Source organism: Salvelinus sp. IW2-2015, linkage group LG25 (assembly GCF_002910315.2).
Source record: "Salvelinus sp. IW2-2015 linkage group LG25, ASM291031v2, whole genome shotgun sequence".
In the NCBI taxonomy this organism is placed as follows: Eukaryota; Metazoa; Chordata; class Actinopteri; order Salmoniformes; family Salmonidae; genus Salvelinus; species Salvelinus sp. IW2-2015.
The window spans coordinates 6,219,298-6,234,135 of record NC_036865.1 but is presented as its reverse complement, the minus strand read 5'-3'; the positions used below and the strand labels follow the sequence as shown (position 1 = coordinate 6,234,135).

The following is a 14,838-nucleotide window of genomic DNA, read 5'->3' as shown; positions in this document are numbered from 1 at the left end:
TTAACCACCCATACAGATTTGCAACCCCCCCCCCCCCCCCCCCCCTTCACCTTGTCTGGAAAAATCTAACTGGCGGCCCGTAAAGGTCAGAATGTTGCATAGCCCATTGTCTTTGTTGCCTCGAGGGAATGTTGAAGTGATTATTAAACGAGTGGACTGTCTGACCTGGAATAGCCATCTGATTTACATTTTAGTCATTTAGCAGACGCTCTTATCCAGAGTTCATACTTTTCTCATTACGTTGTAAGCACCATGCTCTACCAACTGAGCCACATGGGACCTGACACCTATTTGAATGAGATGTGTTCCGTCCTCTGAGTCTTGTTTTCTCACTTGCCCATAACCTACAGGTGTTGACATACCTGAGAAGTCCAAACTGGGACACGCGTATCGCTGCGGGTCAGGCAGTGGAGGCCATTGTGAAGAATATCCCAGAGTGGAACCCGTCACCCAAGCTCAAAGAAGGTGAACCAACCTCGACCTGCCACGTTAGTCACAGCCAAGTGCCTGTATTTTGTTAATCCTTACAGCAGCGAACAAATAATGCCTTAAAGGTCCATTACACAAAGGATTATCATTTAAATAACCTTTGAAACGGCCAGGAATGGGGTGTAATGATGTTTGCCCTAGGTGTTGTAATAAAACTGGTGATGATAGCGCTGCATCTCTACTGCTCTTAAGTAACCATTGACAGGAGGTGACGAGGTACTTAAGTGTGTAGGTGTGGGCAGGCACATTTTTTAAAAGCGGTTCAGGCTCATATCAAACATCGAAATGAAACACTTGACATTTCATCAGCAATCAAGCACTCAAGGTCCACACTTTCTAATTTTGTACTGTTAAAAAATCCCTGACAAAGGCAGTGGGACTGATATGTACGCTTAAATAAACAAGTGATACTCGCAAGTGAAGTGTGCAGGTTTTTCCTTTTCTTMCCCCCCCCCCCCCCCCRRCTKGCTCTGACTCTACTGATATTGAGGAAGAATGTACTGCCTATGCCTTTGGTTGTCCTGACTAGCTATCTTATGAATGCACGAACTGTAAGTCTCTTTGCGTAAGAGCATCTGATAAATGACTAAAATGGAATGCGTGTCTCTTCCAGAGTCGTGTGCAGACTTCTCCCCAGAAGACTCCTCTGACCGGTTGAGTTTCTACCGCTTTGACATTTCCCGCCTGCTCAAACATGGTGCTTCTCTGCTGGGTTCCGCCGGTGCGGAGTTTGAGGTCCAGGATGACAAGTCTGGTATGCATGTTTTTCTCGTCAGTATTATCATGTCATATTTCATACATGTGGGCTGCCACTCAGAAGAAAAAATTAAAACATTACAAAAGGTACATAACTACACCGTATTGAGTATTTGATCATATTTTAAAGTTTAAATAATACATTCAGTATAAACAGGAAAATAAAATATAACAAAAGAAGTTGGCCTCCACCCCCAACCTCCCAGCCCATTCCCCCCCCAACCCCACAAGGCCAACATGTCTCCATCCACTCCCTGAAACCATGTTTCCCCATCTGCTTTTTAACTCTGAACTCCTACTATGAACACCTGTGCTCAGTGAGGCTCCTAATAGTTTGGTTTGTGTCTGTTATTATCCAATTAGAAGGAATGTTATGGGAGAATCCGATATGTGACCACATGGCTAGGCTATGTCTGGTTGTGCTTCTGTTGAACACGTAGCTGCTTGGATTGAGTCCGCCACTGTATTGACATTCGTCTTTTAGCTTGTGCCGGACTCCACACAGCAAACAATTATTTGACACTGTAGGGTGTCAGGATTTTGTTTCAATGTTGCATAATCTGCATTCTGAATCTCTCCCAAATGGCACCATAATATCATATAGGGCATTATTTTTGGACCAGGGCCCATATTCTTTTCCTTTAGACTATTGGATCTGTATCTTCCAAGTTTGCTTTTACATGACGATGTGGTGATCCAAGTGACGAGTTCGAATACAATTTGAATTCAAACGGCTCCAGTCTTTGTCCTTTTGTGTCAATTTAATAATACATGTTTTTATTTTGTTCCCCCAGCTATGGACCTCCTAGTATTCACTACTCTGTATGTCATATGTTCAAGGTCCTGTGACAGTTCATGGTTTTGTGCTTTGCTATACTAGTCCAGAGTGACTTGCGTGCCTCTTTGATATATTTTGGCTGCAGCCTGTGAAAGTACAGTTTACCTGACCTGCTGTTAATCAACACTCTAATCTCTAGTTCACTTGCCTTCCTGTCAGTCTACCTCCCTACTTACGTCCCCTAAGTACAGGAACATGCAGAATGAAGCCTTCACTTATACCTTAAGGGCTGGTTTCAGGGACACACATTGGTCCTGGTCTAATACACACAACATCCAGGACTAGGGGCTTAATCTGTGTCTGGGAAGCCTGCCATAAATGTCTCTGTGATCTCTACATAAAATGTGAGTTGGTCTTTTCTACAAGCACCATACCCTAGCTCTGTGCTCTCCCCTGCCAGGTGAGGTGGACCCTAAAGAGCGTCTGGCCCGCCAGAGGAAGCTGCTGCAGAGGAAGCTGGGACTGGACATGGGTGCCGCCATCGGCATGGACACGATGGAGCTGTTCAACGACGAGGACCTGGACACCCAGTACACCTGCACGCCGAGTGCCCAGGGACAGGGAGAGAGGGGCTCTGAACCCTGCTCCAGCAATCACGTGGTGAGTCGGTAACACTACCGCGATTTCCAACTCTCCTCCTTTACGCTACTGCTGTATGTTGAGCTCCAAATTATGGACAGCATCCTATGAAGCTTGATACCAGGGTCGTGTTCATTAGGCTATGTATTTTGTAACGGGAAATGAAAATCAGCATTTCTTATTGGATGTATCCATGTAATCCCTCCCTGATGCAAAGCATTTTCTCACTACTGAACTCATCCCAGGTAGCATCAAATGCAGGCTATTATCCTTTCCCATTAATTTAGAAAGCTAAGTATAGGTTAATCCAGGTCACAATGGTGGCAGACTGAGTACATTTACATGCACAGTAATAATTCAATATTAAACTGATTATGGCAGTATGCAGATTATGCAATAGTCATGTGAACACCTTACTCTGCTCATCATAATCTAAGTAAACATATGCCGACTAAAACAACTGGTTTTCTGAGTAATTAGGGAATTTTTAGGTACAGGTAAATGCCTTTATTGGCATTTAAGCTGTGTATTTGATCTGCCCATGGGGTAGCACCAGCAGTGTGAGCATCCCTCTTTAGCATGAGTGAAGTGAGTTAGTGACAACTGAATGAATGTATGTGTCTTTAGAAGTAGTTCACACAACTTTATAGGGCTGAACTCCGAATCCAATATGCTTCCCAAAAATAACATGGTGGCTTATTTTGATTAGCGATTGTCTGCCATCAGGTAGCCTGATTTCAGATCTGTCCATGTAAACCGGATTATTAAGGAAATCGTTCTTCTCAATCATGTTAATGTTTTAATCAAACTATTATATTATGACTATCCACAATCACATTGTGTGCATGTAACCGTACTCGGTGTGTGAAGCCGGGCTTAGAAGCTTGGCGGCGCTTTCAGCACCGAACAGCATTGCCAGGTATATTTTTTGACCAATCATTACCTGACTATGCGTAACCGAACTTGGAAAGAGGCATGCTGTAGCTTGTCTGACTGGGAAGTCCGGTAGGAAGGCATTGAAGTAGGTCCTGACAACATGCTTTGGCTCGTACTGTTTAACAACGTTCCAAGCTGTCAAATCCTTGCTTCCTCCGTCCTTGTTTTCTCAATGCCTCTCTAAGCTCACTGGAGGATAGGATCCAAGGTCCCTCCCTCAGACCACCTCCTCCAATGAGCTTAGAGGCGTTGAGGAAACAAGGACCCCCTTGGGGCCAATGAGTGACAGTTATGCACATTTATGTTGGGTGTATATATATATATATTCTCCTCTCTCGAAATCAAGTTGATAGCTCACAATGAATGGGATGTCAGAAAATGGACAGTTATACTGATAGTTACATAATGGTCGATACGTAGTCAGTCGTAATATCTGAGCTTCATTATGGGACAAAGGCTAAGAAGCCAAAACCAGAATTTTAACTTTGATACCAGGTCTAGTATCACAATTCTTGATACATCACGATACTAAAGAGAGCACATTGACCAAAGTCACAGAATGGCGCTTGATCCAGACATAAACTCAGCTACTGCTCTATTCAATCGTTGGGCGTCTTGAGTTCAATAACAATACGTTTGACATTTTTGTTTTTTACATCAACATTATTCAGAGACAGCCATGTATGCATTAATGAATCAATCAAATTGACTTTGGTTAAAAACAATCTCGGTATATAACAATGATTCTCTCTTGATGAACTGGGTAAATCAATATGTAGCCTAGGCCTATTCACATAAATGCGTGTTCAATAGGAGTGTGCATGCATTGCGTTTGAGCTTGTTTTGGTTGATTTCATGAGGATACAGATGACAAACGATCTGTTTCCCTTCCATTTGGGACTTATTTTATTGTATGGATCAATAACATTTGCATAGAAGTAGCTTATTTGATAAAAGTGCACACTGTCTCTTCAACCAGTAATGATGTAATTTACGAGGTAAGAGGGGGATGTCCCGGAGTCAGTTCGCTGAGGCAATAGATAATCTTTGGGAGAAATGTAAGAGCGATTCCTTAAGGGAATAAATAATGTTTTGGTGGTCATCAGCATAGTTTGCATTTTATCACACAAATTACCAGGATAGTAAATTGATGATAGCTTCAGCTGTAAGTTAACAAGAAAAGTTAGTCTACAAAGCTGGAAGCTACTGATATCATCTTGCATTGTAAAGTGTTCTGGACATGTTTTGCAATGTAATTAAGTTTCAAAATGTCTACATGCCGTGTCGCATTATTCAAGTGTTAGCTCCCCACATTAACATGCTGCAACCCAGACTCAGTGCAGGCCCTGCTTTTCGCACTAAGGGGTACATCCGCTGCACTGATAGACCGAGTTGATCCATGAGACACATTTGACAGAAGTACCGAAAGTAATATTCTGCTACCAAACTGTTTTTTTAAAAACATTTTATTTTATGTTCTAGTTTCGGTGTATCGTGCAACATTGCTATATAAAATATATTCTTTCTGACAACCATCAGTAGAGTTGAAAATGCGGTGGAAACCCATTTCACTCTCGGTACATTGACAATTATTTTATGTACACTACGTCATCACTCGCATCCTTTTATCCGCAAGAAGTACATTGGATGAACTCATGTCTGGTGGGAAATGCACAGATTTGAATATTTGCATGAATCTGTCACCAATTTGATGGAAACCTAGCAAATGCCTAACTACACAAACCAGGCGCAAGTGGCCAAGAGACGTCATGTGATCACCTACTGCTATCTAGTTGACGAACTGGGAATCAGACTACCTATCCATTGATGTAAATACGTCGACTTGAGCTTTCTCATATGTACACTACCGTTCAAAAGTTTAGGGTCACTTATAAGGACATTTCTTTTTAAAAGAAAAGCACTTTTTGTCCATTTAAAATAACATCAAAATGATCAGAAATACAGTGTAGACATCGTTAATGTTGTAAATGGCTATTGTAGCTGGAAACGGCAGATTATGTTTTTAATGGAATATCTACATAGGCGTACAGAGGTCCATTATCAGTAACTATCACTCCTGTGTTCCAATGGCAACGTGTTAGCTAATCCAAGTTTATGATATTAAAATGCTAATTGATCATTAGATAACTCTTTTGCAATTATGTTAGCACAGCTGAAAACAGTTGTCCTGATTAAAGAAGCAATAAACTGTCCTTAAGACTAGTTGAGTATCTGGAGCATCAGCATTTGTGAGTTCGATTACAGGCTCAAAATGGCCAGAAACAAAGATCTTTCTTCTGACACGTCAGTCTATTCTTGTTCTTAGAAATGAAGGCTATTCCATGCGAGAAATTGCCAAGAAACTGAAGATATGGTACAACGCTGTGTACTACTCCTTTCACAGAACAAAGCAAACTGGCTCAAACCAGAATAGAAAGAGGAGTGGGAGGCCCCGGTGCACAACTGAGCAAGAGGACATGTACATTAGTGTCTAGTTTGAGAAACAGACTTCAAGTCTTCAACTGGCAGCTTCATTAAATGGTACCTGCAAAACACCAACGTCAACAGTGAGGGGACTCGGGATGCTGTTGATGAGTTCATGATCCAACCAACATCTTATCTGGCCTGCACCTTTCAGCGTGTGAGGCGTCAAGTCATTATGTGCTCTCTTCACTTAAGCATGTGATCTGTGCACAATTTGTTCATAAATATTTGTCACTGTTAGAAGAACACAACATTATGCTCCCTGTCTGAGGAACCGTCTCTCTCTCTGGTCTGACATTAATGACTCTAATCTTAAGATGTCTATAGCTTAACTTATTTTCAGTAAAGTAAACATTGTTTTGTTTAATCAATAAACTCATGTTCAGTTGAAATTGATATTTTTTCAGCCCATGCAGGCGGCAGAGATAATAGACTCAGAGTTTCGACCAGGCATGAGCAACCGACAGAAGAACAAGGCTAAGAGGATGGCCAAGCTAGTGGCAAAGCAACGATCCAGAGACATGGATCCCAACGAGAGAAGGTATGACCTATTTCTTCCAAAGCTTTGTGTTCATTAGGCACCAAAATGAACAAACGGTTCTGAAACTAAGTGGAAGGTGAAGGCTTGTCCAGTAAGAAATGCACCATTTACGTTTGCTCTAATGAACACGACCCAGGTGTTTTGGTCTTTGGTTTCCATCTGCAGGTCTTTTTTTAATTGGATTACTGAGTTGGGAAATCAAATCACAGATCAATATTTTTCTTCCTGCAGTAATGACAGTTTTGAGGGGGAGCCTGAGGAGAAGCACAGGAAAACTAGTAACGTAGTCATCGAGCAACCGGCAACGGAGCATAAAGTCTTAATCGATAACGTTCCAGACAACTCCAGTCTCTTGGAAGAGGTAGGAGATTGGTCAGCAAGGATAAAGCTTTGTTAAAGAATACGATTGAAGTAAACTATTTTACACACAACTTGAGAATTAATTTACTAGGTTTTTGAAAAAACAGACTGGATAGTTATGAAATTAGTGTCTTTGTCCAAACATTGAAGAGAAGTTCTGATTCAACTTGTGTTTTTGTTTTTTTCAGACTCAGGAGTGGCCCCTGGAGAGCTTCTGTGATGAGCTCTGTAATGACCTCTTCAACCCCTCATGGGAGGTAATGACCTTCGTAGTCTTAGCAGACCTGTTCATGTCATCTGCAATCCTACAGCTCTATGTACACTGAACAAAAATATAAACGCAACATCAAATAATATTGTATTTGTCATATCCCCCGAATACAGAGTGTCGACCTTACCATGAAATGCTTATTTACGAGCCCTTAACCAACAATGCAGTTCAAGAAATGGAGTTAAGAAAATATTTACTAAATAAACTACAGTTTGGACACCTCATTCCAGGGTTATTCTTTAGTTTGACTATTTTCTACATTGTAGCTTAATAGTAAAGACATCAACTATGAAATAACATATATGGAATCATGTAGTAACCAAAAACGTTTTAAACATCAAAATATATTTGAAATTCTTCAAAGTAGCCTCCCTCTGCCTATGACAGCTTTGCAGTCTTGCCATTCTCTCAACCAGCTTCATGAGGTAGTCACCTGGAATGCATTTATATTAACATGTGTGCCTTGTTAATTTGTGGAATTTCTTTCCTGTGTTTGAGCCAATCAGTTGTGCTGTGACATGGTACGGGTGGTATACAGAAGATGGCCCTATTTGGTGAAAGATCAAATCCATTCTATGGCAAAAACAGCCCAAATAAGCAAAGGGAAACGACAGTCCATCACTACTTTGACTGACCTTTGTCTTAATCCTGAAAATGTCAAGAACTTTGAAATTTTCGTCAAGTGCAGTCACAAAAACCAAGCCCTATGATGAAACTGGATCTCTTGAGGACCGCCATATGTAAAAAAACAAGTTACAATGTGACAAAATAGCACGGTTGATTAAGGGTGTGTAAAACAGCAGCCGGCGCTATTACATACAAAAATGTCAGATTTTACTGAGTTACATTTCATATAAGGAACTCAGTCAATTTTAAATAAATTCATTGGGGCCTAATCTATGGATTTCACATGACTGGGAATACAGATATAAATCTGGTTAGATGCCTTAAAAAAAAAAAAAAAAAGTAGGGTTGTGGATCTGAAATAAGTCTATCTGTTGGACCACCATTTGCCTCATGCAGCACAGCTCCTTAATATAGATTTGATCAAGCTGTTGATTGTGGAATGTTATCCCACTCTTCAATGGCAATGTGAAGTTGCTGGATATTGGTGTGAACTGGAACACACTGTTGTACACGTCAATCCAAAGCATCCCGAACATGCTCAATGGGTGACGTCTGAGTATGCAGCTTCCAGAAATTGTGTACAGATCCTCGCGACATGGGCCCTTGCATTATCATGCTGAAACATGAGATGGTGACGGATTAATGGCACAAGGGGCGTCAGGATCTCGTTACTGTATGTCTAGCATTTTATTGATGGTCATTTGAATGCACATTGTGTTTATTGTCCGTAGCTTATGCCTGCCCATACCGTAACCCCACCGCCACCGTGGCACTATGTTCACATTGTAGACATCACCAAACCGCACGCCCACACAACGCAATACCCGCTGTCTGCCATCTGACCGGTACAGTTGAAACTGGGTGCACACTTTGTCAGTGGCCATTGAAGGTGAGCGTTTGCCCACTGAAGTCGGTTACAATGTTCATCTGCAGTCAGGTCAAGACCCTGGTGAGTACATCGAGCACGGAGATGAGCTTCCCTGAGACGGTTTCTAACAGTTTGTGCAGAAATACTTAGGTTGTGCAAACCCACGGTTTCATCAGCTGCCCGGGTGGCTGGTCTCAGACAATCCTGTAGGTGAAGATCCTTGATGTGGAGATCCTTGGCTGGCGTGGTCACACGCGGTTGTGAGGCCGGTTGGACTTAATGCCAAATTCTCTAAAATGACTTAGGCGGCTTATAGTAGAGAAATGAATAATCAATTCTGTCAACAGCTCTTGGACATTCCTGCTGTCAGCATGCCAATTGCATGTGCCCTCGACTTGACATTTGTGTCATTGTGTTGTGACTGCACATTTTAGTGGCCTTTTATTGTCCCCAGCACAAGGTGCACCTGAATGATCATCCTGTTTAATCAGTTTCTTGATATGCCACACCTGTCAAGTGGATGGCTTATTTTGGCAAAGGAGAAATGTGCACAAACAGGGAAGTAAACAAAATTAGAGAAATATTTTTTTGGGTCCTATGGAACATTTCTGTGATATTTTTTTATTTCAGCTCATGAAACATGGGACAAACAGTTTAAATGTTGCATTTTTGTTCAGTGTATTGTTCTTTTAAGGATCCAATGTATAACTCAACGGGCAGCATGTAGACTGACACTAAAATGAGCTGTGCAGCTAATAGTGCTCTGTGTGTCTGTCCAGATTCGTCACGGAGCAGGCACAGGCCTCAGGGAGATCCTCAAGTCTCAAGGAGCTGGAGGAGGGAAGCTGTTGGGAAGCACTGCAGAACAGGTACTGTATCTGACTTCTCTCTATGCAACCTTCATTCAAACATAAATATTTCATTTTACCTATAATGGATTTGACCATAATAATGTCTGACCTTTGACCGTTTCCAGATGGCGCGGCACCACCAGGAGTGGCTGGAGGATGTGGTCATCCGGCTGCTCTGTGTCTTTGCACTGGACCGTTTTGGAGATTTCGTCTCTGATGAGGTGTGTCTTGTAGCATACCAACCTACTGTGTCCGGGGGTGGCTGAATTTAATTCAATATAACAGTGGTCACCAACCGATCGCTAAACATATCTGTAAACAAAACAAAACAACGATAAAGCTTTTCGTTCCTATTTTGTATTTGTTTCGCGCTGTTGGTGGTAGGGGCAATTGATTCAGCAGCCCTAGCGTTGGGAAGGCAGTGTTCCCATTCGGAACCATTTCATGTGTCTCGAGGTGGAACGCTGCCTATTCGGCAGGCCCAGAGAACAAATCAAGTGCACCTATAGGCCTACTGGTGACCAATCAGAGCTCAGATCACTGTCTGCACAGTTTCTTCGATCCATAGACTGTAAAAAGAAGCCTTGAACAGACCGCTAAGCTGACAAGCCTACTGTGAGATTTCTAAACGTTTAAAACCATGACTAGAGAGAGACTCGACAAATACAGCAAAGAGCTGCTGTTTTTTATGTGTAAGTTATTGTTCCGCACTGTCAACACTTTGTCCAACACCTTTATAAGCCATAATGTGCGTTTTCCTTACTTCCACACGCTACAACCAGCATTGCAGCTGCGACGTCATTTGATTTACACAATATGCATACCATTTCGAAGATGCAAATTATTTTTCATTGTGAAACAAACAAGAAATAAGACACAAACTGAACTTGAGCATACAACTATTTCCACCCACCCAAAGTCAATACTTTGTAGAGCCACCTTTTGCAGCAATTACAGCTGCAAGTCTCTATAAGCTTGGCACACCTAGCCATTGGGATTTTTGCCCATTCTTCAAGGCAAAACTGCGCCAGCTCCTTCAAGTTGGATGGGTTCCGCTGGTGTACAGCAATATTTAAGTCATACCACAGATTCTCAATTGGATTGAGATCTGGGCTTTGACTAAGCCATTCCAAGATATTTAAATGTTTCCCCTTAAACCATTTGATGGTTGCTTTAGCAGTATGCTTAGGGTCATTGTCCTGCTGGAAGGTGAACCTCCTTCCCAGTCTCAAATCTCTGGAAGCCTGAAACAGGTTTCCCTCAAGAATTTCCCTGTATTTAGCGCCATCCATCATTCCTTCAATATTGACCAGTTTCCCAATCCCTGCCGATAGAATAACATGGTGTTCTCGGGGTGATGAGAGGTGTTGGGTTTGTGCCTGACATAGTGTTTTTCTTGATGGCCAAAAAGCTCAGACCAGAGTACCTTCTTCCATATGTTTGGGGAGTTTCCCACATGCCTTTTGGCGAACACCAAATATGTTTGCTTATTTCTTTTCTGTAAGCAATGGCTTTTCTGGCAACTCTGGAGTGTATGGCTTAAAGTGGTCCTATGGACAGATACTCCAATCACCGCTGTGGAGCTTTGCAGCTCCTTCAGGGGTCTCTTTGTTGCCTCTCTGATTAATGCCCTCATTGCCTGGTCCGTGAGTTTTGGTGGTGCCATATTCTTAAAATTTTTAAATAATGGATTTAGTGATGCTCTGTGGGATGTTCAAAGTTTCAGATATTTTTATAACCCAACCATTTACATTTACATTTACATTTAAGTCATTTAGCAGACGCTCTTATCCAGAGCGACTTACAAATTGGTGCATTCACCTTATGATATCCAGTGGAACCATTTACAATAGTGCATCTAACTCTTTTAAGGGGGGGGGGTTAGAAGGATTACTTTATCCTATCCTAGGTATTCTTAAAGAGGTGGGTTTCAGGTGTCTCCGGAAGGTGGTGATTGACTCCGCTGACCTGGCGTCGTGAGGGAGTTTTTCCATTGGGGTGCCAGAGCAGCGAACAGTTTGACTGGGCTGACGGGAATGTACTTCCTCAGAGGTAGGGAGGCGAGCAGGCCAGAGGTGGATGAACGCAGTGCCCTTGTTTGGTGTAGGGCCTGATCAGAGCCTGAAGGTACGGGGTGCCGTTCCCCTCACAGCTCCGTAGGCAAGCACCATGGTCTTGTAGCGGATGCGAGCTTCAACTGGAAGCCAGTGGAGAGAGCGAGGGCGGGGTGACGTGAGAGAACTTGGGAAAGTTGAACCAGACGGGCTGCGGCGTTCTGATGAGTTGTAGGGTTTAATGGCACAGGCAGGGAGCCCAGCCAACAGCGAGTTGCAGTAATCAGACGGGAGATGACAAGTGCCTGGATTAGGACTGCGCCGCTTCCTGCGTGAGGCAAGGTCGTACTCTGCGAATGTTGTTAGAGCATGAACCTACAGGAACGGGTCACCGCCTTGATGTTAGTTGAGAACGACAGGGTGTTGTCCAGGATCACGCCAAGGTTCTTAGCACTCTGGGAGGACACAATGGAGTTGTCAACCGTGATGGCGAGATCATGGAACGGGCAGTCCTTCCCGGGAGGAAGAGCAGCTCCGTCTTGCCGAGGTTCAGCTTGAGGTGGTGATCCGTCATCCACACTGATATGTCTGCCAGACATGCGAGATGCGATTCACCACCTGGTTATCAGAGGGGGAAAGGAGAAGATTAATTGTGTGTCGTCTGCATAGCAATGAGGAGAGACCATGTGAGGATATGACAGAGCCAAGTGACTTGGTGTATAGCGAGAAGGAGAGGCCTAGAACAGAGCCCTGGGGACACCAGTGGTGAGAGCACGTGGTGCGGAGACAGATTCTCGCCACCCATGGTAGGAGCGACTGTCAGGTAGGACGCAATCCAAGCGTGGGCGCGCCGGAGATGCCCAGCCTGAGAGGGTGGAGAGGAGGATCTGATGGTTCACAGTATCAAAGCAGCCGATAGGTCTAGAAGGATGAGAGCAGAGGAGAGAGAGTTAGCTTTAGCAGTGCGGAGCGCCTCCGTGACACAGAGAAGAGCAGTCTCAGTTGAATGACTAGTCTTGAAACCTGACTGATTTGGTCAAGAAGTCATTCTGAGAGAGATAGCAGGAAGCTGGCAAGAGGCACGTTCAAGAGTTTTGGAGAGAAAAGAAGAAGGATACTGTTGTTAGTTGTTGACATCGGAGGATCGAGTGTAGGTTTTTTCAGAAGGGTGCAACTCTCGCTCTCTTGAAGACGGAAGGGACGTAGCAGCGGTCAAGGATGAGTTGATGGCGAGGTGAGGTAAGGGAGAAGGTCTCCGGAAATGGTCTGGAGAAGAGAGGAGGGTATGGGTCAAGCGGGCAGGTTGTTGGGCGGCCGGCGTCACAGACGCGAGATTTCATCTGGAGGAGAGGGGAGAAAGAGGTCAAAGCACAGGTAGGGAGTGTGAGCAGAACCAGCGGTGTCGTTTGACTTAGCAAACGAGGATCGGATGTCGTCGACCTTCTTTTCAAAATGGTTGACAAAGCATCAGCGGAGGGGGAGGAGGGGAGGAGGATTCAGGAGGAGGAGAAGTGGCAAAGAGCTTCCTAGGGTTAGAGGCAGATGCTTGGAATTTAGAGTGGTGAAATTGGCTTTAGCAGCAGAGACAGAAGAGGAGAATGTAGAGAGGAGGGAGTGAAAGGATGCCAGGTCCGCAGGGAGGCGAGTTTTCCTCCATTTCCGCTCGGCTGCCCGGAGCCCTGTTCTGTGAGCTCGCAATGAGTCGTCGAGCCACGGAGCAGGAGGGGAGGACCGAGCCGGCCTGGAGGATAGGGGACATAGAGAGTCAAAGGATGCAGAAAGGGAGGAGAGGAGGGTTGAGGAGGCAGAATCAGGAGACCCTGATCTGTACTTCTCCAACTTTGTCCCTGACCTGTTTGGAGAGCTCCTTGGTCTTCAAGGTGCCGCTTGCTTGGTGGTGCCCCTTGCTTTGTGGTGTTGCAGACTCTGGGGCCTTTCAGAACAGGGATATATAAACTCAGCAACAACAAAAAAAGTCCCTTTTTCAGGACCCTGTCTTTCAAAGATAATTAATAAAAATCCAAGTAACTTCACAGATCTTCATTGTAAAGGGTATAAACACTGTTTCCCATGCTTGTTCAATGAACCATAAACAATTAATGAACATGCACCTGTGGAACGGTCGTTAAGACACTAACAGCTTACAGATGGTAGGCAATTAAGGTCACAGTTATGACAACTTAGGACACTAAAGAGGCCTTTCTACTGACTCTAAATACACCAAAAGAAATATGCCCAGGGTCCCTGCTCATCTGCGTGAATGTGCCTTAGGCATGCTGCAAGGAGGCATGAGGACTGCAGATGTGGCCAGGGCAATAAATTGCAACGTCCGCACTGTGACGCCTAAGACAGAGCTACAGTGAGACAGTACGGACAGCTGATTGTCCTCGTGGCAGACCATGTGTAACAACACCTGCACAGGATCGGTACACCCGAACATCACACCTGCGGGACAGGTACAGGATGGCAACAACTTCCCGAGTTACACCAGGAACGCACTCCATCAGTGCTCAGACTGTCCACAATAGGATGAGATAGGCTGGACTGAGGGCTTGTAGGCCTGTTGTAAGGCAGGTCCTCACCAGACATCACCAGCAACAACGTCGCCTATGAGCACAAACCCACTGTCGCTGGACCAGACAGGCAAAAAGTGCTCTTCACTGACGAGTCGCATTTATCGACGAAGGAATGAGCGTTACACTGAGGCCTGTACTCTGGAGCGGGATCAATTTGGAGGTGGAGGGTGCGTCATGGTCTGGGGCGGTGTCTCACAGCATCAAACTGAGCTTGTTGTCATTGCAGGCAATCTCAACGCTGTGCGTTACGGGAAGACATCCTCCTCCCTCATGTGGTACCTTTCCTGCAGGTTCATCCTGGCATGACAATGCCACCAGCCATTCTGTGTGGGATTTCCTGCAAAACAGGAATACCAGTGTTCTGCCATGGTCAGCGAAGATCCCGGATCTCAATCCAGTTGAGCACGTCTGGGACCTGTTGGCTCGGAGGGAGAGGGCTAGGGCCATTCCCCCCAGAAATGTCCAAAAACTCGCAGGTGCCTTGGTGGAAGAGTGGGGTAACATCTCACAGCAAGAACTGGCAAATCTGGTGCAGTCCATGAGGAGGAGATGCGCTGCAGTACTTAATGCAGCTGGTGGCCACACCAGAAACTGACTGTAACTTTTGA

The 14,838-nt window shown here is 44.4% G+C and overlaps 1 protein-coding gene across 1 annotated transcript in view; it reads left to right on the top strand.

The window, feature by feature from the left end:
* Window positions 1-14,838, top strand: part of LOC111951808 (TATA-binding protein-associated factor 172) — a 64,059-nt gene that overhangs the window by 2,183 nt on the left and 47,038 nt on the right. The window contains exons 3-10 of the mRNA XM_023970044.2: window positions 351-465; window positions 1,103-1,243; window positions 2,484-2,683; window positions 6,490-6,623; window positions 6,855-6,984; window positions 7,172-7,240; window positions 9,529-9,618; window positions 9,726-9,821. Of these exons, the coding sequence (XP_023825812.1) occupies window positions 351-465; window positions 1,103-1,243; window positions 2,484-2,683; window positions 6,490-6,623; window positions 6,855-6,984; window positions 7,172-7,240; window positions 9,529-9,618; window positions 9,726-9,821 (975 nt within the window). The remainder of the gene's footprint in view (window positions 1-350; window positions 466-1,102; window positions 1,244-2,483; window positions 2,684-6,489; window positions 6,624-6,854; window positions 6,985-7,171; window positions 7,241-9,528; window positions 9,619-9,725; window positions 9,822-14,838) is intronic.